The following is a 26,010-nucleotide window of genomic DNA, read 5'->3' as shown; positions in this document are numbered from 1 at the left end:
TCGAAAAAAAAATTCCCTAAAAGTTATAGCCCTTAATATTAATATTAAGTACTCGCCCAGAGCGTGAAAAGATTTCCCATATAAAATACACGTGAATCGAAGTGTTTTTTTTTTTCAAATCTCTACAACTCGGTGGAATTTTATGATATCTCATTGGTCTTGGTCGCAATTTACGCAGAATTGAACGATCTTGAAAAGTGTCTGAAACTTCGTGAGTCCAACTTACACTGGTGAGATGGTACAGGGCACTAAAGTTAATTTTTACCCAAGATTCTCCTTTTTTTGCTGTTTTATATATATATTGTTGCGCTTTATTTTTACTTCTTCTTATTCTTATTCTTCAATCGGAACAATAAAATTATTGAAATCAAATTGTTTTGTTTCAAATCTCTTTAATCGTTGTAAAATGATCTTGTAATGGATAGTAATTCTGCTTCAATTTCTCACTTTGTAAACAACGGTAGCAGGTAAATATCGAAAGAATTGTTCGAAACTACAAATTTATACCTACATGCTCGTTATTCGCGAATTTCTAATAAGATATTCGAATAAAGTAAACATTTTGTAACAAGAATATCCGCGCAAATTTTTTACAATCCCTTTCTTGGGGTTCATTTGTTAATTCTAGTACGCCTGAGGTGAGTTTCTGTTGTTACATGACTGTATGTTAGGTTGTCTGACATAAGTGGCTGGATTTTGCGCTTACCAACTGAATCATTTTTTCACTAATGGGAGTAATAAAGAGTAAAACGGTGAAAAATGAATGGAATAATGATTGCTTTATTGTCATGGATTTTTATTTTGTTTGGCTTTTATGCCTCGGTAATTCTCCAACATTTTCTTTTTTCTTAATACGTGGTATGTGACATATTCGTAGAAGAAGAGTGTAGATATCCTCTGGAGGAACTCGCAGTCCTAGTAGCTCTGTTATGATCCTAAAATTATACATAAAAATACGGTGAAGGTTGAGTTGAGGTTATGTTTCGAATACAAATACCGAACCGATCCAAATGTTCAAATAATAATGTGTATTTATTTACCGAAATACAGCCGGGGTAGCATTTATTCCTGCCAATTTTGCCAATGCGATTAACTCCGTGTGCTGCACTTGTTGATACGGCATATTTCTCCCGAACTTTATATCAATATCAAAGTAGAAAAGCGTCGCTGTTAAGAACCCATATCACTTCGACGATCGCCATTTATTTCGTTCGTTGCTGTCCACAATGTAAATAAACGGAAAATTTTACTTTCCAGATAATGTCACGCTCCTTTCTTACCAACCGTGATCGCCGCGAACCTTTCTTACCGACCGCCATGGGGCAGCACCGTCAATCAACGTTCAGCTGAGGGTTCACACACGTGGTTTGGATCAGACAGTCGTTTGTTTTTCAATTACTCTCTTCCCGAGGACGACTGATTCCGAGGGATGCAGAACGCGATGGAGACGGAGGCGGAGACGACGGAGGTGAGGAGAGTATTGTCACGCTTCAAGTCAGACACAGGCGAAGTACTACCCGGAGGTTTGCTTGATCTACCGGTTGACATAACCGTCGACAAGTTGCAACTTATTTGCAACGCTCTCCTCCAAGAGGAAGACCCCGTACCCTTGGCCTTCTTCGTTAACGATGTAGAGATCAATGACTCGTTGGAGAAATGTTTAGAAAAGAATTTCAGCACTAGCGAAGATGTTGTCAATATCGTCTACCAGCTTCAGGCCGTCTTTAAAGTCAGAGCTGTAACCAGGTGCACCGGATCTCTCGAAGGTATGGCTACTTGCTAGTTCTGTATTCATATTATCTTGAGTTCAACCTGTTACATGTATGTACCGGAAATTGAAATGGCATTTATAATGAGGGCTAAATTTTTCTGACTAAGCTGAATGTTCTTTTTCTGTCTAGATTACTTTAATTTACTGCAATTTTTTTGTCTTTTTCAAAGGACACAAGGAAGCCGTGATATCGGTATCGTTCTCACCAGATGGTCAGCATTTGGCCAGTGGCTCGGGTGATACGACGGTCAGATTCTGGGACATCCATACTCAGACACCACACTTTACATGCGAAGGCCACAAGCACTGGGTTTTGTGCATAGCTTGGTCTCCCTGCGGCAAAAAATTGATATCTGCATGCAAGAATGGTAGCATCGTGATGTGGGATCCTGAGAGTGGTAAACAAGTGGGTAGGTATTTTGGGAGATGGTGAGATGTTCATGATTTCAATTTTCATCGGTTCAAACAAATGCAAATTTTGTGTGTCATCGACGATCGAAGGAAAAACAATGAATGGGCACAAGATGTGGGTTACATACCTCAGCTGGGAGCCTTACCACAGCAATCCCGAGTGCCGATTTTTCGTCAGTTCTTCCAAGGACTGCGATTTGAGGATATGGGATTCAAAGCTGGGACAAACTTCCAGAGTCTTGGCTGGCCACACTAAGAGTGTCACGTGTGTCAAATGGGGTGGCGGTGGGCTGATATACTCCGCATCACAGGACAGATCTATCAAAGTTTGGAGAGCTACGGATGTATGTAATAAGAATCCTGTAAACTTGAGTGAATTATCAATAAAACTGTGGCCGTTTACAGGGGGTCTTGTGCAGGACACTCGAGGGCCATGCACATTGGGTGAATACGCTGGCTTTAAACACCGACTATGTTTTGAGAACTGGTCCGTTTTACCCGCTGGAAACTTCGGCCGATCTCTCGCCTTTGGAAAGGGCAAGAAAACGATACGAAGCTGTAGGGCAAGAGAAACTCGTCTCCGGCTCTGACGACTTTACTCTATTCTTTTGGAATCCAGACAAGGATAAAAAACCGATTAGTGAGACTTCGATGTCCATTATTTTCAGATTAGGATTTTTTTCCATATTGTAATTCAATTCACCTCGCAGCTCGAATGACTGGGCATCAGCAGCTCATAAACGATGTCAAGTTCTCTCCGGATGGTCGCCTCCTTGCATCCGCATCTTTCGATAAGTCAATTAAGTTGTGGGAAGGAAGTTCTGGGAAGTACATCACTTCGCTTAGAGGGCATGTTCAGGCCGTCTACTCAGTTTCTTGGAGTGCCGATTCACGGTTACTTGTTAGCGGTAGTGCCGATTCGACTTTGAAAGGTGCGACAAGATTTTGCAATTTTAATGTAGCCGGTAACAAAAATGCTTCTTACCTTATCACCTAACTGGATGGGAATATTACACTTTTTTCATAAACGAAACATGGTTTTCACATTAAGAAATTATTATTTTATACGTATGACATTTTTTTTCCACAGTCTGGAGTATCAAGACTAAGAAGTTGGCTCAGGATCTACCTGGGCATGCGGACGAAGTTTATGCTGTCGATTGGTCGCCCGATGGTCTCCGGGTTGCTTCTGGAGGGAAGGATAAAATATTAAAACTTTGGCAGAATTGATTGCACACTTTGTTTTCATGACCTAGACCACCCGTTTCATCCCTCCTCCTCAATTATGGATGTGGTTGTACATTAGACTGTATCAAAAAAATAATTAATTTTTTTGATACAGTCTATTGTACATACATATTACGACGGTTAAGCGATAGTGAAATGGAATTTTGATATCACCAACTTTTCACTCTGCGAGCTTTCATTCGACCCGTAAAAACGATGTGCGCTTTATTTTTAAATGCGTGGGTGTATTTTTTATGTCGCAGGATGAAATTTTAATTGCATGACTTTGTTTTTCGCTATAAAAAAGACCTATATATCCCATTTTTTTTTAAAAACGCGAAAGATGAAATAAAACACAGCATAATAGTCATGACAATGTGATCCTGAACAGGGAAATTTTATGAATTTTTTTACATTTTACATTTTACGAAATCAGCGGCCTTAGCTCAACGTTGAACATTCTAGAACACTGTCAAGGCTTACGATGTCACGGGATTAATATTTACAAATCAATTCAACGGCGCCTTCAATGCCAAAACAACATTTTTTTCCCTAATCTATTTCCTACATAGATGTCCTCGAACATTATAGAACCGGTTATAATCTGGGGACGTCATTCTGTTGCTAATTCCTCGGACGTCTTATATTATCGGAGTTAGTAGTACATGAAATAGAATTTCAAGCAGTCGTTACAACGATGGGTTTCAATCAGTCGAAAAGTAACACCACAAGTAACGGGGATGTTTGGACATACGTTAAATCACAAAGCGAACGATTCGACGCTTCAAAAATAATTCAGGTATTTATTTCGTACGACGATTGCTCAGTTATGTGGATATATTATATTTATTTCTTCTTTAAAAAAACTATGGCAATGTTTTTGGATCTTTATTGATCACACTAGATTATCGTCTTTTTTGTTTTTTAAATCAACTATCAACTTTCTAAAACAGCACAACTCTGTGAGTGGTGAAAGTTTGAATTTCAACGAGTTTTCTGAAAACGTCGAGTCCCTAGCATCAGTTCTACGGGATATAAAGCTACCTTCGGGTATCGGAATATGTTCCGAGAACAATTTGGAATATTGTTGGATATTGTTGGGTGCTTTGCACGCCGGAGTCAGATGCACGTTGCTGAGCCCGAAGTATACAGAACGTGAGTTTAACAACAGCAATAAAAAAATAAATAAAAAATGTAATAATATTAACATAGATGACGTTTATGTACCGTTAAACGCGTTTCCTTGTAACAAGTTGATTTTTATTTATTTTATTTTTTATTTTTATCAATTCAGGAGAACTGAGGCATTTTTTGAATCTTTCGAAACCCGATATTGTTCTCTGCTCGAGACTCGTTGGTGATAAATTATACGAAAACGGAGAATCCTTCGAAGCCATTTGTTCAGCACATCCATTCGTCAAGGGAGTTTACGTGTGGGGAACGAAGAGTTGGAAATCATTGTTTGCCTCGCTGCGAGGTGTCTGCAAAAATAATTTTAACGCAACCCAAGACCGGAAGTGCTTCGAAGGATCCAGAGAAGCCCTCGTCTTGGCCTCTAGCGGATCGACGGGACTCCCAAAAGGTATGATAACAGTATAAAAAATAAAGAAATAAAATTAAAGTCAAAATGATCCTTTGGTAATTTCGTGTGAAAATTCAATCACGCTCATGACTTTCAGGTGTCGTGCTGACGCATCGTGCTGTCGTCGAAACGCTGAAGCTGAGCTCCGTGTATGCGAATAATGGCGAAACTGCCCTGGGACTTATGCCCTTGTTTCACGCATACGGACTGATACTGAGCCTGATGTGCTTATGCGAAGGATCGAAGTTTATAATCGTGCCTAAGCTCATGGGGGCGAAGCACCTCAGCGAAATCGTTTACACGCATAAGGTATAAATTAATTTTCGTTATCGTTTAACGGTTCAACCAGATCCTGGATACCAGCTCTAATGTAGATCACTGATTGTATTTACTATACAGATCAAGAACCTGTACATAATTCCGTCGTTGCTGGCGATGATTGGAAAATCTTCGATCTTTACCGAGGATAATTTGGCTTACGTTAGTCACGTTTGGACGTCCGCTGGAAAAGTATCGCGACAAGTTCAGGAACGAGCTATGGAAAAGTTACCGACAAACGCGGTCCTTCACCACTGCTACGGAATGACGGAAACCACGTTTATCACTATGACGGGGCCTGTTGGGAAATACGAATGTTCGGGAAAGCTTGTTTCCAACGTAGAGTGCCGAGTGATACGTGACCCGGGAGAGATTTGCGGTCCGGATGAAATGGGGGAACTTTGGTAGGTTTGGACCGAGGGGAAATAACTCGCTGAATTGTGACGCTTCGGTAGATTTGTGAATTAATTATTATGACATGAGATAATGAGATAATGAGAATTAACTGAATTAATGTAAAATCACTGAGTCAATGAGAATTAACTGAATAATAACCGAATTATGGAAAATTGAGTCAAATCGATTTCGAATTAGTTTGAATTTATGCTGGAATTATCCAATTACAGAGGAAAAAAATTAATTGACAGGTGATACAAAAGAATGAATTGAAATTTTTTCAAACTCACTTGTGTGAATTATCGAGGAATAATTGAAATTCGTGAATTGAAATGAATTAAGTTGAATTAAAGAAATCTACCTGAATTGAAAAAATCAAGTCGAATGACTTGAATTTATTTAAATCAATTCAACTTGAAAAATTATTGTTGTACTCAAATCTCGAGTTATTTCCCAGCCTTGAATTTCCTTGACTGGATCGCTTTTGTACAGTTTCCGGGGTCCCACAATCATGAAGGGCTACTTGGACAACGAAGAAGCCACCTCTGAAGCACTGCAAACTGACGGATGGTTCAGGTCAGGGGATTTGGGATTCTACGATCGGGATGCCGATTTCTTTATTGTGGACAGAATCAAGGAGATGATCAAGTATCAGGGGAATCAGGTGATCATTTTCACTGCAGCCCGCTGCATCGACTTTCTACCTGTTACTTATGATTAATCGCATTTCGATATTCCAAATATTTTGCAAGGTTTCTCCGGTTGAGATCGAGGGTGTAATTCTCGAATTACCGGACGTTTTGGAAGCTGCCGTAGTTGGACTGCCGAGCGAAGATTTTGGCGAACTTCCAACCGCCGGCGTCGTCGTTAAGCAGGGGTCGAAATTGTTGGCGGAAGATATCGAGGAACACGTTGCGAGTAAGTTATTGAAGTTTGCTTGAGTTTTTCCTCCATCTTGTCTTCAATTGTTGCTAGTTTATTTCAATTTTTCTTTTTTATCACGTGTTTAATTTGTTTTCTTTTTCTTTTGCTTGTTACAAGGACAACTATCGCCGTACAAAAAACTCAGGGGTGGTGTTTTCCTTTTTGAAGAACTTCCCAAGACCGGTACCGGGAAAATACAACGTAAAATACTATTGAATCGTATTACGAATATCACGCGTACTTCGCCTGCGGTAGATCGATAATTCTGTGCATTACTGTTATTTCTGGAAATACGCGTTATAATTTTTTTCTTCACAGATAATTGCAATCAAATCTATGTGTAGGTATGCATATGAATGCATAGTTTCTTATTTATTATTATGTCTGATTAAGGGAATGGGTAGTTTTTGCGTATATGCATGTATTTCTGTGTAAGTTTTGTACAATTCAAACTTTTACATAATGTTGGTATTTGTGCGAGAGTGAGGAAAACGGCAGAAAACCTTGACAACGATGGAATCAGGCTGCGTCCTGCTGCCGTATCTATGCTCACAGATTGTGCAGTATATTTGCGTAATAATAGATATTTGTTTTTGAGTGTGTCGATATGAATTCCCGAAGTCGTCAACAATGAAACTTTCCCGTTCCTGCATAGGAGAGTTTAAGGACAGGGTTTCTGTACTTGACCGTCTCCAATGAAGCTGTAAATTCAATTTGCACGGCTATGGTAAAGCAAATTTCTATTGAAACTCTACGTGATAACGGAAACATTCCTTACGTCGTGGGCACGATTCGTAGCTACTTATGAAATATTTTCCTCAAAATTGATGGTGGACCAGAAATCCTTTTGTCTGAAGTTTGAGTCGGTTTCCATGTAAAGTTCTTCTGGTCCTGCGATTCTTAGGTAATTCAAACTGCTGCTGGTTCCGTTCAAGGGATTCCATTCGACGCCCACGTCAATCGTGCTGAAAAATATTTATATTCCTGATTCGGTGAAATCCTCTGTTAATTTCGGGATATTAGAGAAGTGATAACACGAACTCACCAGTTTGTCGCATACGATACCCAGAGATCTATTATTACTTTTTGCATCGCTGTGTCACTCTCCGTCGTCGTTGCGTCGAAGAACGAATCTACTGCGTAGCACATATCGTCCCCGTGAGCCACTCCTAATCACAGTGAATACATGTATAGTTTCTTACGACGCAATGTTGACTTACGTAATATTGAGAGAAGCTATTCATGATGGTTCAAGTTTGTGCTGGTTTTCAGAAATTTTTCACGGTCTTAGGAAGATTTACCCCAATTTGTGGTAACTCCGTTGCTGAAATATTCGCTAACGCTGTGCGCTCCTCTGTAGTTGAAGTAATAGTAATACACGGGATTCTCGTTTGCCTCTGCTTGTAGAATCGCGGCTTTTTGGCTATCGAAGAGGTACAAACGATCGGTCAACATGTGGATGAATTCTTGAATTGTTGAGTTGCCGATTTTACTTCCTCCTGCGTAATGTCGCCTTATTAATTCTGAATACGTTTGACCGGAGAGGTTCGATTCAAAATTCAAGCTGTCGCATATTTCGATTTGCAGTCAAAATTTGTTCAGGGGAAAGTTTACTCGACTACTGGTAAGCTGCCCAAGAGCATGAAATGTTCATTTTTAGTTTAAAAAGTAGAACGAGTATGCGAGAGAACTTGATTTTTCGATCAAGCTATCCAACCGATCGTAACTTTAGGTACATAATAGTGGGCTGATTGTTGCTCTGGAATAGCATAATTGGATCAAGAAATTCATTGGATCAAAAATTAAAAAAAAAACATCCTGCTGGCCCTTTTCCTTATTGCGATTATTGCGAATCATTTCCGTACCCAAACAATCGTTTACACAGAGAGGATTTCTGCACTTTCAGAATGATAATATCGATTTGTCGATATCAGTGGTAGATATACTGATTCATTCTTTACCCAAATAATGCTCTTTTATCAATTCACTGACGGTCGAATGATTGCTGACTGGAATGGTATAGTTGAAATCCAACAGAGAGGGTGCGATTGTGTTCCAATTTTCATTCAAGTAATCGAGGTCCGTAGCATTAGCGATGAACAAAGAAGCTGCACAGAAAAAATGGAAGTTTGTTAGAATTTCGACGGTTGCTGTAACGGCTACTGCTTTCCCGATTTACCGTAGCGTTACTTGGGTCCACAGTTTTCCGCAGTAATTTTTACCACAAAAAGTAATGAATCTTATTTATCACAATTGTTGAATACAATCACAAAGTTATCGGAACAATGGAAGTAATAAGACTTACGATTTGCAATTGTTCTTAGTTTGTGTGAGAAAAAGTAGATAAATTTCCAATTCGGTAATTACAATTGTAGTTATGGGATGATAGGATAAAGTTTGACCTGGATATAATGCGTCCTCTGAAACACCGCTCGTAATCCACGGTAAATCCTGTACATCTCCAGATTTGATTATTTCAATGGGAGTTCGATCGATGAATGTGAAGTTGGAGGAGCCTTCCTTTTCCACGACCGGTCCGAACGGAGTCATCGGACTTCCGAGCCACGGCTAATGAGAAGAAAATTTCCTAGTACTTCACACCGTCTGATGCGATGTCGATCCCTTTCACTTTCAAACTTCTTTTTTTTTTTTTTTTATTGAACGGAAACCACTCTCCGCGAATCTAGTCTCGCAAAATGATTCGAACGATGTGCGAATGTTTCGCTGGCTGAACACGCGTTGTGCTGCCCCAATGATTATGTTCAGTACAAAAGACTTCCTAAGCCACTTACCGTGAATGCCCGGGTGGCCACAGCGATATCGTCCGCTGTTTGGTTCTTTAAACATTTAACCATGGTTTCAACGTCGACAGACGGACATCCTAACGAAACGGCAAGGGCCTTAGCCTTTTCCAGAGAAGCTTCAGTCTGAGCCCATGGAAACAGTGCGGTCCCGGTAATCGACATTCCTCCTGTGGATTGTGAAATGCTCGAACATTGATTGCCCGTACCGGATTGGCCGTATAGTCATATTATTTATTGATAATCCGTTTGTATACGTACTTTGGAACAGGCCTGACGTGAGTTTGGACAGGTAGTGATAATGAACGCTCACAGCCCCCGCGCTCTGCCCCACAAGCATGACGTTCTCCGGGTTTCCGCCAAAGTACTCGATGTTGTCCTTGACCCATTGCAACGCGACCACTTGATCCTTCAGACCCATATTCCCGGGAACCGTCGCGTCCTCCGTACTTAGAAAACCTGAGGCAAGAGCATGATGAAGATTGGTATCGCGCGGATCCAGAACTTTCGAACCATTTCCGGCTTACCAAACGCTCCGAGTCTGTAGTTGGGGGTGACCATCACCACGTCCCTGTTGAGCAAGTAATGAGGACCGTACACGTCGGCCGAACCGAATTGGAAACCTCCTCCGTGGATGAAGAATATAACCGGTAGTAGATATGCCGAGAAATTCGCACCCGGGGTGTAAACGTTGAGGTAAAGACAATCCTCGGCACCAGTCGGCGTCTCATCCATCCAGCTGACGTGGATCGCGCTCGGCTGCACACACGGAGATCCGTAGCTTTTCGCCGAAAGGACTCCCGACCATGCGGAAATCGCCTTGGCGGTCTGTCACAGCGTCGATTTTATTACCACGTGAAACCGCGATCGTGACACGCGCCCAACGACGCCGTCCAGTCATGCCTGCTTACCTCAAATCTCAAATCTCCGACCGGGGGTTCGGCGTAAGGGATCCCTGTGTAGGCCTCGAAAGTACGGTTTCCGGATGAAGTATCGTAGTAACCCTCGATGGTTCCCAAAGGCGTCGTCACCGTCGGGTATGTCTCCGTCTCGCCCTGCGAACTGCAGATGCAGTGTCCGAGCAAGAACGTTGCGATGACGGAAAATTTCATCTCGTCACAAGCTGCGAGCTCCTCGTCGTAAAAAGTTGTTCAACGTTGGTACAGTATGAGAGTGTGTGTTTTTCGCTTTTGAATCTGGCTTAAATAAACGCAGATTGTGTAATCATGGGTGTTTACCTTTTGCTTCTTTGCACAGATGTTATAGATTACAATTTTTTCATGCATATATTTACGTGTCCACGTATTCAATCCCTCAAGGGCATTAATGGCGTATAATGGACAAAGCGAATAAACGAATAGCTATTTCACGTAGCAATTATGCGGAAGAATGGGATTCGGTCTCGTCTATGCTTATTAGGGTATCCGTTATTCACCAAGTTGATTATTACTTTTCTAGCGACGCCCCCTAAATTTTTAGTTTATAGCTTAAAACAAAAGATTAGAGCAATATAAGCCCTTAATATTCATGTTAAACCTTTCCCCAAAGACAATACATTTACCATTCAAAATTACATGGGGATTATTTACTTTCTACAATTAATTTTTTTTCTCGAGCAAGTTAATATACAGCAATAAAAAAGACATATTCGTATAGAAAACTGAATGTTCAACAAAAATGGTCTCTTATAATTTTTCGATTCATTCACTCCTTCAAAAGTTATTCACGGTTAAAGGTGAACTTATTGTAAATTTCCAGATTTTTCTACTTTCATGGCAAAATTATTATTATTTATATGAAATTAAGTGGTTTATTTCTAAAAATATACAATTCTGACGATGCTGTGATAAGAAATTTTGAAACAAAAAATAATGAAATGCATAACGCGTATTTGTTTCTAATTCAAATTATTTTTCAGACTTTATTCATTCACAACATGCCAATAACCAATTTCTATGGAATTTCATAAACTTTCGTACACTTTGATAAAATTTCCCTCCAATCGCTTTAAGCCCTTTCAGTTTTGTATACGAATATCTCTGCATATTGTTTTGGATGTTCTGTCATACATTGACAATAGTTAATAATTATGTGAAATTTTATTTGTTTTTACTTAAATGACCTATAAGGATATTTCATTTTATTAAATTTATATAATTTTCAGAATTTTTTCTTATTTCCACCACTGTTCCATTTGAAAAAAGCAAGTTGACCTTCACATGACCCTGGTAGCTCTGCTTACAAAAAATTGGCCTCCTTCATGTTCTTCAACCTTCGATTCTTGAATACTTTGTGTCAAAGATTCTTTCGTATTTTACTCAGTTTCGGAGTAAGAGGCCTTGGTGCTTAAAATGAAACATCCTGTATGAGCGTCGGAAAAATCACATCCATACGAGCATTGCTATGATGAGTAAAAACATCGTCTCTACAAATACTGTTCACAGGTTCATAAAATGTTTGCCATCAATCGTGTTTGCACGCATTTGTTGAGCGCCATATGAACCAACTAAAGACAAATGTCGTAAATGGGTTGCAAAATTACGTAAAGCACTTTTCGTCTACTTCGAGTTTTATTTCTATTACAAGTTTCGTAGATTACAAGGTGTTACGCGTTAGGATGTATTTCCATTACTTTTTACGTCCAAATCGTAGGTCTAGGAGTAGTCTGGGTATTCTAAAGTATTTTCATCAAAACCGATAGAGAGCCAGAATTTCTTTTGCCCGAAGTTTTCGTTGTTTTCCATGTAAAGGTCCTCCGGTCCTGCTATTTTCATGTAACTGAATTCGTCGCCACTTTTGCTCAACTCCTCCCAATCGACACCCAGATCAGGTTTGCTGAAAAATCTTCACGTCAGTAATTTCTCGCAATCCAAGAAGATCCTTGGACATCGTCGGAATATTCGAGACCTCGACTCACCCGCTCTCCGCGAAAGACACCCACATATTGATCATAACTTTTTGCATCTCCCGATCCTCGGCCGTCGTTGTTGTGTTGAAAAAACAATCCAATACGTAAGCGAGATCGTCCAGGTGACTCACCCCTATTACGAGAAGACTATCAATTTGTGTATAACGTCTTACGAGGTAGATAATCATTTGTACGAGATCGAGGGGAGGAATTTAGGTGGTTTAGGTTTTGTCGCTTGTTTCACCCTGAAAAGTCCCAGAAAAATTTACCATAATTCACGGTGCTCCCGCCGCTGTAATACTCGCTGAAACTGTGGTTTCCTCTGTAGGTAAAGTAGTAAAACCATACGCCTTTTGACACAACTTCTGCTTGCGTCGTCGCGGCAATCTCAGCGTCGTAGTTGTACAATCGGTCGCCAATCATCGTGACGAGCTGCGGGATCGTTGTTTTGTTAATCTGGTCCGAATATCCTATGTAATGTCGCCTTATCAATTCGGAAACATCGGCATGATCAGCCTGCGGAATGGTGTAATTAAACTCCAGCAATTCGGGCGCGATGGAAGTCCAGTTGTCGTTCAACGTTTGCAGAAGCGTGTCGTTATTTATGAATGCTAGACGGTGAGCAAGTTTCATTAATTGTAAGACGAACAATCGTGTGTACAGAACATGTGCGTATGCAATTCATCGGATCTCACCTGCCGCCGGAACGAGACCTTCCTCGCTAACCACGCTCGTGATCCATGGTAAATCATGTACGTTCCCGGAAGTGATTGATTCAATCGGTGGACGATCGATCATCGTGAATTCGCCATCGCCCATTTCGACCACCGGGCCAAACGGAGAGTAGGGACTGCTCACAAAGGTCTGGAATGGGCTTTGTGTAGATACTATTTGAATTTTAGTCCGAGTTGTGGGACTTTATTCCTGTACAATGATCTTGGGCCTCTTTATCATAGATATTTAATACCTCGAATTGGGTAAGGGTCACAGCAATCTGATCCGCAGGTTGAGTTTTCAAACAGTCCACCATGCTTCGAACTTCGCTAGTCGGACAGCCCACTATCGATGCAACTTTCCTGGCCTTTTCAAGGGATGCTTCAGTCTGGCACCAGCAGTCGAGGGCGGTTCCACTTATGGACATTCCACCTGAAAATTATTACACGACAGCGTTTATACTGTACCTGGATCAAGACGTCGGTTACTTACTGTTAAACAAGCCTGACGTGAGATCCGTCATATAGTGAAAATGCACGCTTGCACCCCCTGCGCTGTGCCCGACAATCATAACTCTGTCGGGGTCCCCGCCGAAGGATTCGATGTTTTTCTGAACCCAGCGCAACGCCATTACTTGATCCTTGAGCCCCATGTTCCCGGGTATGATTTCGTCCTCCGTGCTCAGGAAACCTGGACATTCGCAAGTTCGTTAGTCCAGAGTTGGACGTAGGAAAAGAAAACTAGGCAATTTATGATCTCAATGATACAGCTTTACCGAGTGTTCCCAGTCTGTAGTTCATCGTGATGAAGACCACGTCGAAGTCGAGCAAGTAGGTGGGTTTATAATCCATTCCACCTCCAGTTTTAAATGCACCCCCGTGAATGAAGAAAATTACGGGAAACAAAGCTGCTGTCGATTCGTTGCTTTCCCTGAGGGGGGTGTAAACGTTGAGGTAGAGGCAGTCTTCGGACCCGGTAACGGATGTGGAACCTGGCGTATTTGCCGCAGTAGGCTGCGTGCAACGTGAACTATAATTCTTGGCTTGGAGTACGTTGCACCACGGAGAGATTGGTCTCGGGACCTACGAAATAGTTCAAGTAAACTCGCCAGGAACTTAAACCTTTGTTTTATTTTTTCAGGTCCTCCTCACCTCGAATCTCAGATCCCCTATTGGCGGCTCGGCGTAAGGGATGCCTTGGTAAGCCTCGTAAAGCCGACCATTTTGCGTGGTGTTGTAGAAGCCCTCGATGGTTCCCAAAGGCGTCGTCACCGTCGGGGCTGTTTCCGTCTGACCTTGGGAACTGCAGATGCAGTGTCCGAGCAAGAACGTTGCGATGGCGGAAAACTTCATCTCGTCAAAAGCTGCGAATCCTTCGTCGAAAAAAGTCGTTGGACGGTAGCACAGTATGAGAGAGTCTGTGTTTTACGCTCTCATGTCTGGCTTAAATACCCGCAAATTGTTTAATTATCGGTGCTTACCTTTTGCATCTTTGCACAGATGTCGAATTTCGAAATTTTTTTTTCATGTTCAATAACTGAAAGCCCAGCCGTGCATTTACTCTCAGTGTTGCTCTGACGCACGGTAAAAAATTCCGCCCCATTACACATATTCTACATAAAATTAATAAGGGTTTAGAATACGTTTCAACTTCCCGCTGTATGAAAATCAATGATTTTCAAAAATTGGGAAATCGTTTATTTCAGCCCGATTTTGGAAAATCGAGTTTTTATCCGATCTCGAAGTTTTGAGATCCTAGGAAGCTGAAGCTCAAAAAACTGCGCTGAATACTGCAAATCCCATAAAAATCAGTTGATCCGGTCCTCTCTTCGAGTTTAAAAATCTGGTAACTATTTCAAATTACTATTTTCCAATATTTGGGCTTTGCTCAGCGTCGACGAATGGCATCGCGCTCTGCACCTGTTTCTCCGTTTTGCCGACCGGTTCGTACACGTCCAATACGTACAAATTGACTTGGGTAGCATTAGTCGTGCAATTTTTATTATCTTCGTCAGCTGCCAATGATTTCTATGAAATTGAAGTAGAACATGCATCGTCTTAATCTGTAAAAATGAACTATTATTTCCGCAACCCAGTCATTGCAATTTTCAGTGAATGCACAAATTTGCGAGTAAATATTTCACTTCGAAAAACATAGAATTCAGGGGCAATATTGTGATATACCTTCTCGTTCTGAGTTCATGCAATCATTATAACCGGATTTGTTTGTTTTTATCTTCCTTTCTCGTAAAAAAAACCATCTAGTTTAGGAGTTTTAGATAAAAAAATTTTTCTCTGTTTTACTTTCTTGCAAAGCGCAATTTCGATTCGCAAATCTGCTTAACTTCTTAATTAATTTCTCCGTCCGTCACTCGTCTTTGTAAAATATTCATATATTTATGCTCAGCAAAATGGTAATTATTTACAGGCTAGATTCGTATGAAAATTAAACTCGAATAGAACTATACAAAAAGAACTTTGCGAATCGGAAAACAGGTGTTAGCATCAGAGGACGTGGAGAACAGTATCCTGAGCATTTTGCAGCGCGTTGTTTGAAATAAAATAATGATCGTATCGAACAAGTAATGATCGAGCCAAAAATTTTCGGAAGTTAAACATAACAAGAATACGTTATTCTTATTCATTGAAAATGTGTGTACAATTTAGAACTCCAAAGCTATTTTCGCAATTTTGTAAATAAAACTGCAGTGTCAATAATTTTTAACAACTCTCAATAATGAGTAAAATTATTGTATTTATTTATATTTGTGATTGAGCACACAAATTGTTGAAGCTTTATTGATAATAACAAAAAATAATAAAAAATAGCTGTTTTACGTAGCAACTATACATGGAAAAGCATGGGATTCAGTCTCGTCTATGCTTACTGCCATTAGTGATAGTTTAATTGAGCAGAACTATGACTCTTAACTTATTAGGTTGGTTATGTCTATTATAGAAAAAGAAGAAAATACAGCAAGTGTGGTAAACGTTTCGGTACAAGGGGTGGTCCTAGTAAGAGGGAGTTCGATAATTGCCAAACCCTGCAATGCAGGGTGTTTAATTTTTATTGCCTCCTGCCGATTACTCCGGAACTAAGTAAGATAGGAAAAAATGTTTCATACAAAATGTTAAAGTATTTATGAGGAAAAGTAAGTGGAGCTACCGAGGTCATGTGAAGGTCAACTTATTTTGTGAGAAGGTACCTTGCTTCGTAGCAAGTTGACCGGTTATTATATCTTATCACCGGTATAGTTTAGACAGTGTGTATGTACTTTTCGGAGCCAAACTTTTTACCTTTCCAGATGCAAACTGAAATAATAGGCTGCTTCGTTTTAAAAAAGAAAGTTGACCTTCACATGATCCTTGTGTTAAAAAATTGGCCTCCTTCATGTTCTTCACCCTTCGATTCTTGAATACTTTGTGTCGAAGATTCTTTCGCATTTTACTCAGTTTCGGAGTAAGTAGCCTTGGTGCTTAAAATGATACATCTTGTATGAGCGACGAAAAAATTATATCCATGCGAGCACTGCTATGATAGGTAAAAAACGTCGTCTCTACAAATACTGTTCCAGTCCATAAAATAAAAATAAATAACAGGTCCATTAAATGTTTGCAATCGATCGTGTTTGCACGCCCCTGTTAGGCGCCATATGAATCAACTAAAGACAAATGCCGCAAATGGGTCGCAAAATTATGTAAAGCACTTTTCGTCTACTTCGAGTTTTATTTCTATTACAAGTTTCGTATATTACCAGGTGTTACGCGTTAGGATGTATTTCCATTAGTTTTTACGATTGAACCGTAGGTCTAGGAGTAGTCTAGGTCTAGGTATACTAAAGTATTTTCCGATAGCGAACCAGAGATTTTTTTGCCCGAAGTTTTCGTTGTTTTCCATGTAAGGGTCCTTCGGCCCTGCTATTCTCATGTAACTGATCTCGTCGCCACTTTTGCTCAACTCCTCCCAATCGACACCCAGATCAGGTTTGCTGAAAAATCTTCACGTCAGTCATTTCTCGCAATCCAAGAAGATCCTTGGACAACGTCGGAATATTCGAGACCTCGACTCACCCGCTCTCCGTGAAAGACACCCACATATTGATCATAACTTTTTGCATCTCCCAATCCTCGGCCGTCGTTGTTGTGTTGAAAAAACAATCCAATACGTAAGCGAGATCGTCCAGGTGACTCGTCCTGTTTCAATCGGTGGACGATCGATGATCGTGAATTCGCCACCGCCCTTTTAGACCACCGGGCCAAACGGAGAGTAGGGACTGCTCAACCAGATCTAGAATGGGCTTTGCGTAGAGACTATTTGAATTTCAGTCCGAGTTGTCGGACTTTATTTCTGTACAATGATCTTGGGCCTCTTGATTGTAAAAATTCAATATCTCGAATTGGCCAATGGCCAGAACAATCTGATCTTGTTGTGGTAAGTTGTCGATGAGATTTGATAAAATTTTTATAATATTATAATAATTATAATATTTTTCTCCGCAGATAATTGCAATCAAATCTATGTGTAGGTATGCATAGTTTTTTATTTATTATTATGTCTGATTAAGGGAATGGGTAGATTCTGCATACATGCATGTATTTTAGTGTAAGTTTTGTACAATTCAAACTCTTACGTGATGTTGGTATTTGTGCGATAGTGAGGAAAACGGCAGAAAACCTTGACAACGATGGAATCAGGCTGCGTCCTGCTGTCGTACCTATGCTCACAGATTGTGCAGTATATTTGAGTAATAATAGATATTTGTTTTTGAGTGTGTCGATATGAATTCCCGAAGTCGTCAACAATGGAACTTTCCCGTTCCCGTATGGAAGAGTTTAAGGACAAGGTTTCTGTACTTTACCGTCCGTAATGAAGCTGTAAATTCAATTCGTACTTTACTTATGAAATATTTTCTGCAAAATTGATGGTGGACCAGAAATCCTTTTGTCCGAAGTTTGAGTCGGTTTCCATGTAAAGTTCGTCCGGTCCTGCGATTCTCAGGTAATTCAAACTGCTGCTGGTTCCATTCACGGGATTCCATTCGGCGCCCACGTCAGGCGTGCTGAAAAATATTTATATTCCTGATTCGGTGAAATCCTCTGTTAATTTCGGGATATTAGAGAAGTGATAACACGAACTCACCAGTTTGTCGCATACGATACCCAGAGATCTATTATTACTTTTTGCATCGCTGTGTCACTCTCCGTCGTCGTTGCGTCGAAAAACGAATCTATTGCGTAGCACATATCGTCCCCGTGAGCCACTCCTAATCACAGTGAATACATGTATAGTTTCTTACGACGCAATGTTGACTTACGTAATATTGAGAGAAGCTATTCATGATAGTTCAAGTTTGTGCTGGTTTTCAGAAATTTTTCACGGTCTTAGGAAGATTTACCCCAATTTGTGGTAACTCCGTTGCTGAAATATTCGCTAACGCTGTGCGCTCCTCTGTAGTTGAAGTAATAGTAATACACGGGATTCTCGTTTGCCTCTGCTTGTAGAATCGCGGCTTTCTGGCTATCGAAGAGGTACAAACGATCGGTCAACATGTCGATGAATTCTTGAATTGTTGAGTTGCCGATTTCAGTTCCTCCTGCGTAATGTCGCCTTATTAATTCTGAATACGTTCGACCGGTAGGTTCGATTGAAAATTCAAGCTGAGGTATATTTTGATTTGCAGTCACAAATTGTTCAGGGGTAAGTTTACTTGACTAACGGTAAGCTGCTTAAGAGCATAAGATATTCATTTTTAGTTTGAAAAGTAGATCGAGTATTGGCGAGAACTTGATTTTTCGATCAAGCTGTCCAACCGATCGTAACTGCAGGTAAATAATAGTGGGTTGATTCTTGCTTTGGAATAGCATAATTGGATCAAGAAATTCATTGGATCAAAAAAAAAAAAAAATAAACATCGTGCTGGCCCTTTTCCTTATTGCAAATCATTTCCATACCCAAACAATCGGTTACAGGTTTTCCATACCTGATCCCGAAATGTTTGTTCGATCAATTGAAGTGTTTTTTTGTTTGTTCCGTAATTACGAAGCATATTAAAATTGCACTATCACACGATTGCCACAATGAGTCGGCGTATGCCGCTAGAGGCTAAGTTTCCGAAACTACTAGTCGTATGATATTTGTGAAAAAAAGAATAACATAGAGGATTTCGGCACTTTCAGAATGATGATATCGAATTGTCGATATCAGTGGTAGATATACTGATTCATTCTTTACCCAAATAATGCTCTTTTATCAATTCACTGACGGTCGAATGATTGCTGACTGGAATGGTATAGTTGAAATCCAACAGAGAGGGTGCGATTGTGTTCCAATTTTCATTCAAGTAATCGAGGTCCGTAGCATTAGCGATGGACAAAGAAGCTGCACAGAAAAAATGGAAGTTTGTTAGAATTTCGACGGTTGCTGTAACGGCTACTGCTTTCCCGATTCACCGTAGTGTTACTTGGGTCCACAGTTTTCCGCAGTAATTTTCACCACAGAAAGTAATAAATTTTCTTTTTTATCACAATTGTTGAATACAATAACAAAGTTATTGGAACAATGGAAGTAATAAGATTTACGATTTGCAATTGTTCATATTTTGTGTGAGAAAAAGTAGATAAACGTCCAATTCGGTAATTGCAATTATAGTTATGAGATGATAGGATAAAGTTTGACCTGGATATAATGCGTCCTCTGAAACGGTGCTCGTAATCCACGGTAAATCCTGTACATCTCCAGATTTGATTATATCAATGGGAGTGCGATCGATGAATGTGAAGTTGGAGGAGCCTTCCTTTTCCACGACCGGTCCGAACGGAGTCATCGGACTTGCGAGCCACGGCTAATGAGAAGAAAATTTCCTAGTACTTTACACCGTCTGATGCGATGTCGATCCCTTCCACTTTCAAACTTCTTTTTTTTTTATTGATCGGAAACCACTCTCCGCGAATCTAGTCTCGCAAAATGATTCGAACGATGTGCGAATGTTGCGCTGGCTGAACACGCGTTGTGCTGCTCCAATGATTATGTTCCGTACAAAAGACTTCCTAAGCCACTTACCGTGAATGCCCAGGTGGCCCGAGCGATATCGTCCGCTGTTTGGTTCTTTAAGCATTTGATCATGGTTTCAACGTTGACAGACGGACATCCTAACGAAACGGCAAGGGCCTTAGCCTTTTCCAGAGAAGCTTCAGTCTGAGCCCATGGAAACAGTGCGGTCCCGGTAATCGACATTCCTCCTGTGGATTGTGAAATGCTCGAACATTGATTGCCCGTACCGGATTGGCCGTATAGTCATATTATTTATTGATAATCCGTTTGTATTCGTACTTTGGAACAGGCCTGACGTGAGTTTGGACAGGTAGTGATAATGAACGCTCACAGCCCCCGCGCTCTGCCCCACAAGCATGACGTTCTCCGGGTTTCCGCCAAAGTACTCGATGTTGTCCTTGACCCATTGCAACGCGACCACTTGATCCTTCAGACCCATATTCCCGGGAACCGTCGCGTCCTCCGTACTTAGAAAACCTGAGGCAAGAGCATGATGAAGATTGGTATCGCGCGGATCAAGAACTTTCGAACCATTTCCGGCTTACCAAACGCTCCGAGTCTGTAGTTGGGGGTGACCATCACCACGTCCCTGTTGAGCAAGTAATGAGGACCGTACACGTCGGCCGAACCGAATTGGAAACCTCCTCCGTGGATGAAGAATATAACCGGTAGTAGATATGCCGAGAAATTCGCACCCGGGGTGTAAACGTTGAGGTAAAGACAATCCTCGGCACCAGTCGGCGTCTCATCAATCCAGCTGACGTGGATCGCGCTCGGCTGCACACACGGAGATCCGTAGCTTTTCGCCGAAAGGACTCCCGACCATGCGGAAATCGCCTTGGCGGCCTGTCACAGCGTCGATTTTATTACCACGTGAAACCGCGATCGTGACACGCGCCCAACGACGCCGTCCAGTCATGCCTGCTTACCTCAAATCTCAAATCTCCGACCGGGGGTTCGGCGTAAGGGATCCCTGTGTAGGCCTCGAAAGTACGGTTTCCGGATGAAGTATCGTAGTAACCCTCGATGGTTCCCAAAGGCGTCGTCACCGTCGGGTATGTCTCCGTCTCGCCCTGCGAACTGCAGATGCAGTGTCCGAGCAAGAACGTTGCGATGACGGAAAATTTCATCTCGTCACAATCTTCGAGTCCCTCGTCGTAAAACGTTGTTTACGTCGGCACAGTATGAGATTGTTTGTTTTTCGCTGTTGTATCTGACTTAAATACCCGCAGATTGTTTAATTATCGGTGTTCACCTTTTGCTTCTTTGCGTAAATGTTATGTTAACTTCATTCTACGGTGCACGAAATATCGACATATCACCAACGAGATCGTATAAAAAACGCGAACACAGTTGAATGGAAGTACCGTTTTATCTTTGCGCTAAGCTATTACTTCAAAATCACGATCTGCTCCACATCGTGCAGTCGCATTTCCGTGACACGCGAATTCCAACAGTTGTTATTGCAAAACCATTAGGCATGTATTGATCAACTGTTGCATTGGATTTGTGAACAATAACGCACCTATAAATGAAATTATCGTATTTTATGAGTTTGCTACCGCAAATATCTCTCAGTCACCAAGCAAATAGCGTTTCTACATTACAACAAATTATCGAATGAAGTACAGAAAAGCCGACACTACGTTTAGAATATCAACCTTCGCGTGTAGCGGTTATCAGGGTGAAGTCATCTTTAGAGCTGTAAACTTACTCTTTACATCAGCTGCACAATTTTCCGCAATACCGTGCCAATAATATCAGTTAACACCTCAGTCTGCATTTCCATTATATGAAACAAAGTGTAACAGTACGCTTTGATCGTTTTTTCCGTCACGACCGTCGTGACGTATCATAAGTTAAACGTTTCTTCCGCGTTTCGTGGTTGAAAGAATTATTTTTAGTCTTCAAAGTCGTACTATTTATTGTACTGTAGTTTAATTTCTTGAACAGCTGAGATTATCAGGTGACGATGCACACTGCACTACACTTGACCAAACCATTCAGTGTAGCGATTCAAAATTAAATATAATTGAAAAGTATGTCTTCATCGTCCTCGTATGGATCTATGATGTTTTCACGAAATCCGAGACTATTCCAAAATTTCTTATCTCCAAAGTTCCAGCTTCTATCCGTAGTTATTTCCCTTAGTCTCGGTCCCGCGATATGCAAATACCGGAAATCCTTGAAGGTTGATCTGCTCGTCCTGGGCCACCTGATACCCGTCTTCAGCATCTTACTATAATGAATAGATAGACAGAATAAAGAACGTACGTAGTTGTAGTGATGCGCAACTGCTACATTACTGCAGCGTTATTTCTGTTACTAACAAAAGTAACAATAACAATTACTAATTAATAAAAGATCAAAGCGATCATTAGAAACTTCTAAGTTCCCAACATCATTTACACTTCTGTGCGTTAATTCATTTCATTCAATATGACAGAAATCAGTTACAACGAAATAGTCTTCTTGAATTCTAGAAAACACGTCATCTCGGCGCCTGCAGATATGCAACCAGAGCTACAATTTGCCATCTCGAGAACGACAAAGTAACGCCCGGTTGCCTACCGGCAGGCGCCGAGATGACCACATTTAGACCCGGTTTAATCCGTGAGATCGATGATCGCGGACTTTGTGTATTTATATCCTTACGGAACGCGGTCTGAAGATTTTCAATGAATTACAATCATTCTCAACAACGTATTTTAGGGTATGTTCATTCACACACACCTATACAACGTTTTAGACAAGCTGCTCACAATCAGTATAAATTATTCGGGATTTGAACAAATAAAGATAAATAAGCTTGGAAATCCGCTTACCCACCGGTTGCAAACGATATCCATATACCGATCATCCTCTTCTGCATTTCCCGATCGCGTTGTGTCGTAGTTGGATCGAAATACGAATCCAAAACGTAAGCAATGTCGTCGATGTGACTGACGCCTATGATCGAAAACTGACTGAGTTTTTGCATGTCTTTGTCAAATTTTACAGGCTTAAACGGTAACCATTCAAACAAAATTTACCAAAGTTTTCTTTACTGCCACTCAAGTATTCGCTAAAACTGTGGGCTCCTCTGTACGAGAAATAGTAAAAGAGCACCGGGTTCCGCATTACTCGTGCCTGAAGTCTCGCCGCCTTTTCGGCACTGTAGCCGAACAAACGATCCGTCACCATCTGGATCATTTGCTTTACCGTCGAGTTGTCGATCGGACGATTTTCCAAGTAATGATACCTCACCCTCCCAGACACCTTCGGCTGCTCCATTTCCGGTATCGTAAATATGTAGTCGAGCAACTCGGGTCCTATGCGCATCCAATTTTGGTTCAAGTCCGCCAAGCGTGTTGCATTTGCTACGAATTCTATGGGGAGGAGATGAATTTTTTTTCGATTACCACTTATAGTTATCATTTTTCACATTTGTTACATAGATTGTGAAAAAAGTTGACGTTAATACCGGCAGCCGGGAACAGCCCGTCCTGACTCACGATACTCGTCATCCACGGTAGATCCTGAACTCTACCAGAAATTATCGAATCAATCGGTGGTCGATCGATCATCGTGAACTCACCACCACCCTTCTCAACTACTGGTCCAAACGGGGATATCGGATTGTACAACCAGGGCTGAAATCGCAGATTCTGACATTTAATGCAATTCTTACAACAACAATTGAAGGAACGTTGATCGCGTTAGATGATCGAATTTCCGTGGCTTATTGTCTTTTCGATCAATTGATCAGGATCAAACTTCACTGTCCCGACTCACCGAGAACGTTCCAGATGCTTTAACGATCTCATGCGCGTCTCGCGTTTTCAAGCAATCAACCATGCTTTTCACATTTTCATACGGACAGCCAACGATGGCGGAAAGTTTCTTCGCTTTGTACAGAGCAGCTTCGGTCTGGGTCCAACAGTTCAGCGCGGTCCCACTTATCGACATTCCACCTGAGGTAGTTTTCGCGTGTACGATAATTGATTGCATTTTACGTCTGAAGGTGCTGCGATGCAATTTGCATTCGCTAAAACTCACCTCGGAATAGACCTGACGTGATGTTAGTCAGGAAGTGGTATTGCACTGCCGCACCACCGGCGCTCTGACCAACGATCGTAACCTGCTTCGGATCACCACCAAACGATCCAATGTTATCATGGATCCAGCGCAACGCGACCACTTGATCCTTGAGTCCCATATTTCCGGGGACCGTGTCGTCCTCCGTGCTGAGAAAACCTGGAATTTCATCGCTCTAAGTGTCTTGATCCGAAAAAACCTGAAACTAGAATTGTGATCAAACCCCACCAAGAGGTCCAAGTCTGTAATTGAAGGTGACGAGGATCACGTCCTCGTTGAGCAAGTACTTTGGCCCGTAATACATTCCACTTCCAGCTCTGAATGCACCGCCATGAATGTAAAATATAACTGGCACGGATTTCTTGGGTCTTCTATCTTCCTCGTTTCGCCGCAATGGTGTGTAAATGTTCAAGTAAAGGCAATCCTCGGAGTCGCTCACGCTGTTCCCGGTGTTCTGCATCGACGCCACAGCGCCGTATTGTATACACGACGAGCCGAATTTCTTCGCCATCAGAACTCCGTTCCATGGAGATATCGGTACGGGAAGTTCAAATCTCAACTCTCCGATCGGTGGTGTGGCGTAGGGTATACCTTGGTAAGCTTCGTATTTTTTATCGCTGCTCGAGGTGTTGTAAAAACCTTCGATCGTTCCCAAGGGTGTGTTTACTCTCGGTGACGATTCTTCCGATTTTTCAGAAATGCAGAGACTACATCCCGTCACGAATATTGCAAGAGTTGAACATTTCATCGTAGAAAATGATGCAGGTTTGTATACGTGACAGAACTGTAATTAAGTATGATAATGTGATATAAATTGACAGAGAACCAAAAATTAAAGGAAGAAGGAACGATTTTCACGGAGTAGGTGATAAAGTTATATATCTACTGGAGTGACATAGTTGCTGTCGACATCTCAATGCAGCAAATCTCCAGTTCAGGTAATATCACTTGAACAAACTTGAAAATGTTTTCCTGGCTTGTTTATAGTACGGTCAATATTTTTTATGACGGTGGAGGTTACGACTTTGTTATCGAGTATCCGGTTCGACAATACATAATAATAATATAATATACTGTCTAGGTAAATTATTTAAAACTCGTTTGATTTTCTTCTAATACTTTCATGATTTTTGATTCGTTATTTTTATAACGAATATCGTAGGTAATATCTTACCGTCGCCAAATATACTGGAAATTTGTCTTTTTCGAAATTTATCTGAGACGTTGAAACGATACGAAAGAAATACTGATATTTGTCCAACTACCTTACACGAAACGACGAATTATTTTCTTCACCTTATATATGGTTCAGCGAATGTTAAAAAATACAAGATAATGTCTATAATTTTAGTGATAACTTATCCGAGTTCCTACTCAACTTCAACTGGTGTATCAGAAAATTATGGTGGTCGATAAATACGTAACATTTCCGTGAGTTTTTTATATCTCATTTTCTTTCTATAATTACATGTTTTTCCAATGGACAAGGTTGAACTAGCAATAAGATTTGCAAGAACCTTAAGGTCAATGGATTAGCCTCGAGTGGTATTTATTTGGTTCTGAATTCATACGTGCGTTTGAGGGTTGAGTAAAATATTTCATAATGGGTTGTACAAAAAACTTTATTATTTCATCAATAATCGAAATTGAAGTCAAATATTTCAACACAGCCTAGATAAGCCTACTTCTTTTTAACATTACTTATTAAAATCAATCTTGTTTTTGCAATTATAATTGTGCAATGAAACTTGATTAGTCTATTGACTATTCTCTTATGTACATATCTATATGTATATTTGTATTCGTAAATTACTTAAAACTCTAGTGAACA

General features: G+C 40.8%; 6 protein-coding genes across 6 annotated transcripts; 2 read left to right on the top strand and 4 right to left on the bottom strand.

The window, feature by feature from the left end:
* The first annotated feature begins 1,280 nt into the window (after positions 1–1,280).
* On the top strand, positions 1,281–3,649 carry LOC124410420 (notchless protein homolog 1). Its single transcript, XM_046888771.1, has 7 exons — positions 1,281–1,766; positions 1,942–2,181; positions 2,273–2,526; positions 2,588–2,822; positions 2,893–3,114; positions 3,273–3,485; positions 3,542–3,649. The coding sequence occupies exons 1-6, from the start codon at positions 1,430–1,432 to the stop codon at positions 3,410–3,412; spliced, it is 1,428 nt and encodes a 475-aa protein (XP_046744727.1). The 5' UTR covers positions 1,281–1,429; the 3' UTR covers positions 3,413–3,485; positions 3,542–3,649.
* Positions 3,650–3,998: 349 nt separating this feature from the next.
* LOC124410418 (luciferin 4-monooxygenase-like) lies at positions 3,999–6,893 on the top strand. Its single transcript, XM_046888769.1, has 8 exons — positions 3,999–4,208; positions 4,363–4,564; positions 4,704–4,991; positions 5,089–5,300; positions 5,391–5,713; positions 6,198–6,369; positions 6,458–6,623; positions 6,747–6,893. The coding sequence occupies exons 1-8, from the start codon at positions 4,107–4,109 to the stop codon at positions 6,890–6,892; spliced, it is 1,611 nt and encodes a 536-aa protein (XP_046744725.1). The 5' UTR covers positions 3,999–4,106; the 3' UTR covers position 6,893.
* Positions 6,801–10,602, bottom strand: LOC124410416 (venom carboxylesterase-6-like). Its single transcript, XM_046888768.1, has 9 exons — positions 10,342–10,602; positions 9,958–10,258; positions 9,692–9,889; positions 9,422–9,600; positions 9,032–9,197; positions 8,591–8,737; positions 7,931–8,128; positions 7,675–7,798; positions 6,801–7,594 (listed from the first exon to the last, which is right to left on the bottom strand). The coding sequence occupies exons 1-9, from the start codon at positions 10,540–10,542 to the stop codon at positions 7,432–7,434; spliced, it is 1,677 nt and encodes a 558-aa protein (XP_046744724.1). The 5' UTR covers positions 10,543–10,602; the 3' UTR covers positions 6,801–7,431.
* A 1,482-nt stretch (positions 10,603–12,084) lies between these two features.
* Positions 12,085–14,404, bottom strand: LOC124410524 (venom carboxylesterase-6-like). Its single transcript, XM_046888974.1, has 8 exons — positions 14,204–14,404; positions 13,828–14,134; positions 13,545–13,742; positions 13,306–13,484; positions 13,034–13,202; positions 12,608–12,949; positions 12,348–12,471; positions 12,085–12,265 (listed from the first exon to the last, which is right to left on the bottom strand). The coding sequence occupies exons 1-8, from the start codon at positions 14,402–14,404 to the stop codon at positions 12,085–12,087; spliced, it is 1,701 nt and encodes a 566-aa protein (XP_046744930.1).
* Positions 14,405–17,796: 3,392 nt separating this feature from the next.
* Positions 17,797–21,274, bottom strand: LOC124410422 (venom carboxylesterase-6-like). Its single transcript, XM_046888775.1, has 9 exons — positions 21,032–21,274; positions 20,648–20,948; positions 20,382–20,579; positions 20,112–20,290; positions 19,728–19,893; positions 19,284–19,430; positions 18,448–18,645; positions 18,192–18,315; positions 17,797–18,111 (listed from the first exon to the last, which is right to left on the bottom strand). Exons 1-9 carry the CDS (start codon positions 21,230–21,232, stop codon positions 17,949–17,951), a joined length of 1,677 nt encoding a protein of 558 aa, XP_046744731.1. The 5' UTR covers positions 21,233–21,274; the 3' UTR covers positions 17,797–17,948.
* A 734-nt stretch (positions 21,275–22,008) lies between these two features.
* On the bottom strand, positions 22,009–24,937 carry LOC124410414 (venom carboxylesterase-6-like). The gene is made up of 7 exons (XM_046888765.1): positions 24,408–24,937; positions 24,141–24,338; positions 23,877–24,055; positions 23,566–23,734; positions 23,135–23,470; positions 22,928–23,051; positions 22,009–22,341 (listed from the first exon to the last, which is right to left on the bottom strand). The coding sequence occupies exons 1-7, from the start codon at positions 24,925–24,927 to the stop codon at positions 22,125–22,127; spliced, it is 1,743 nt and encodes a 580-aa protein (XP_046744721.1). The 5' UTR covers positions 24,928–24,937; the 3' UTR covers positions 22,009–22,124.
* Positions 24,938–26,010: the final 1,073 nt, after the last annotated feature.

This window comes from Diprion similis, chromosome 9, assembly GCF_021155765.1.
Source record: "Diprion similis isolate iyDipSimi1 chromosome 9, iyDipSimi1.1, whole genome shotgun sequence".
NCBI classification, from domain to species: domain Eukaryota; kingdom Metazoa; phylum Arthropoda; class Insecta; order Hymenoptera; family Diprionidae; genus Diprion; species Diprion similis.
Note: the sequence above shows the minus strand (reverse complement) of the source record. Positions and strands in the feature narration are given on the sequence as shown.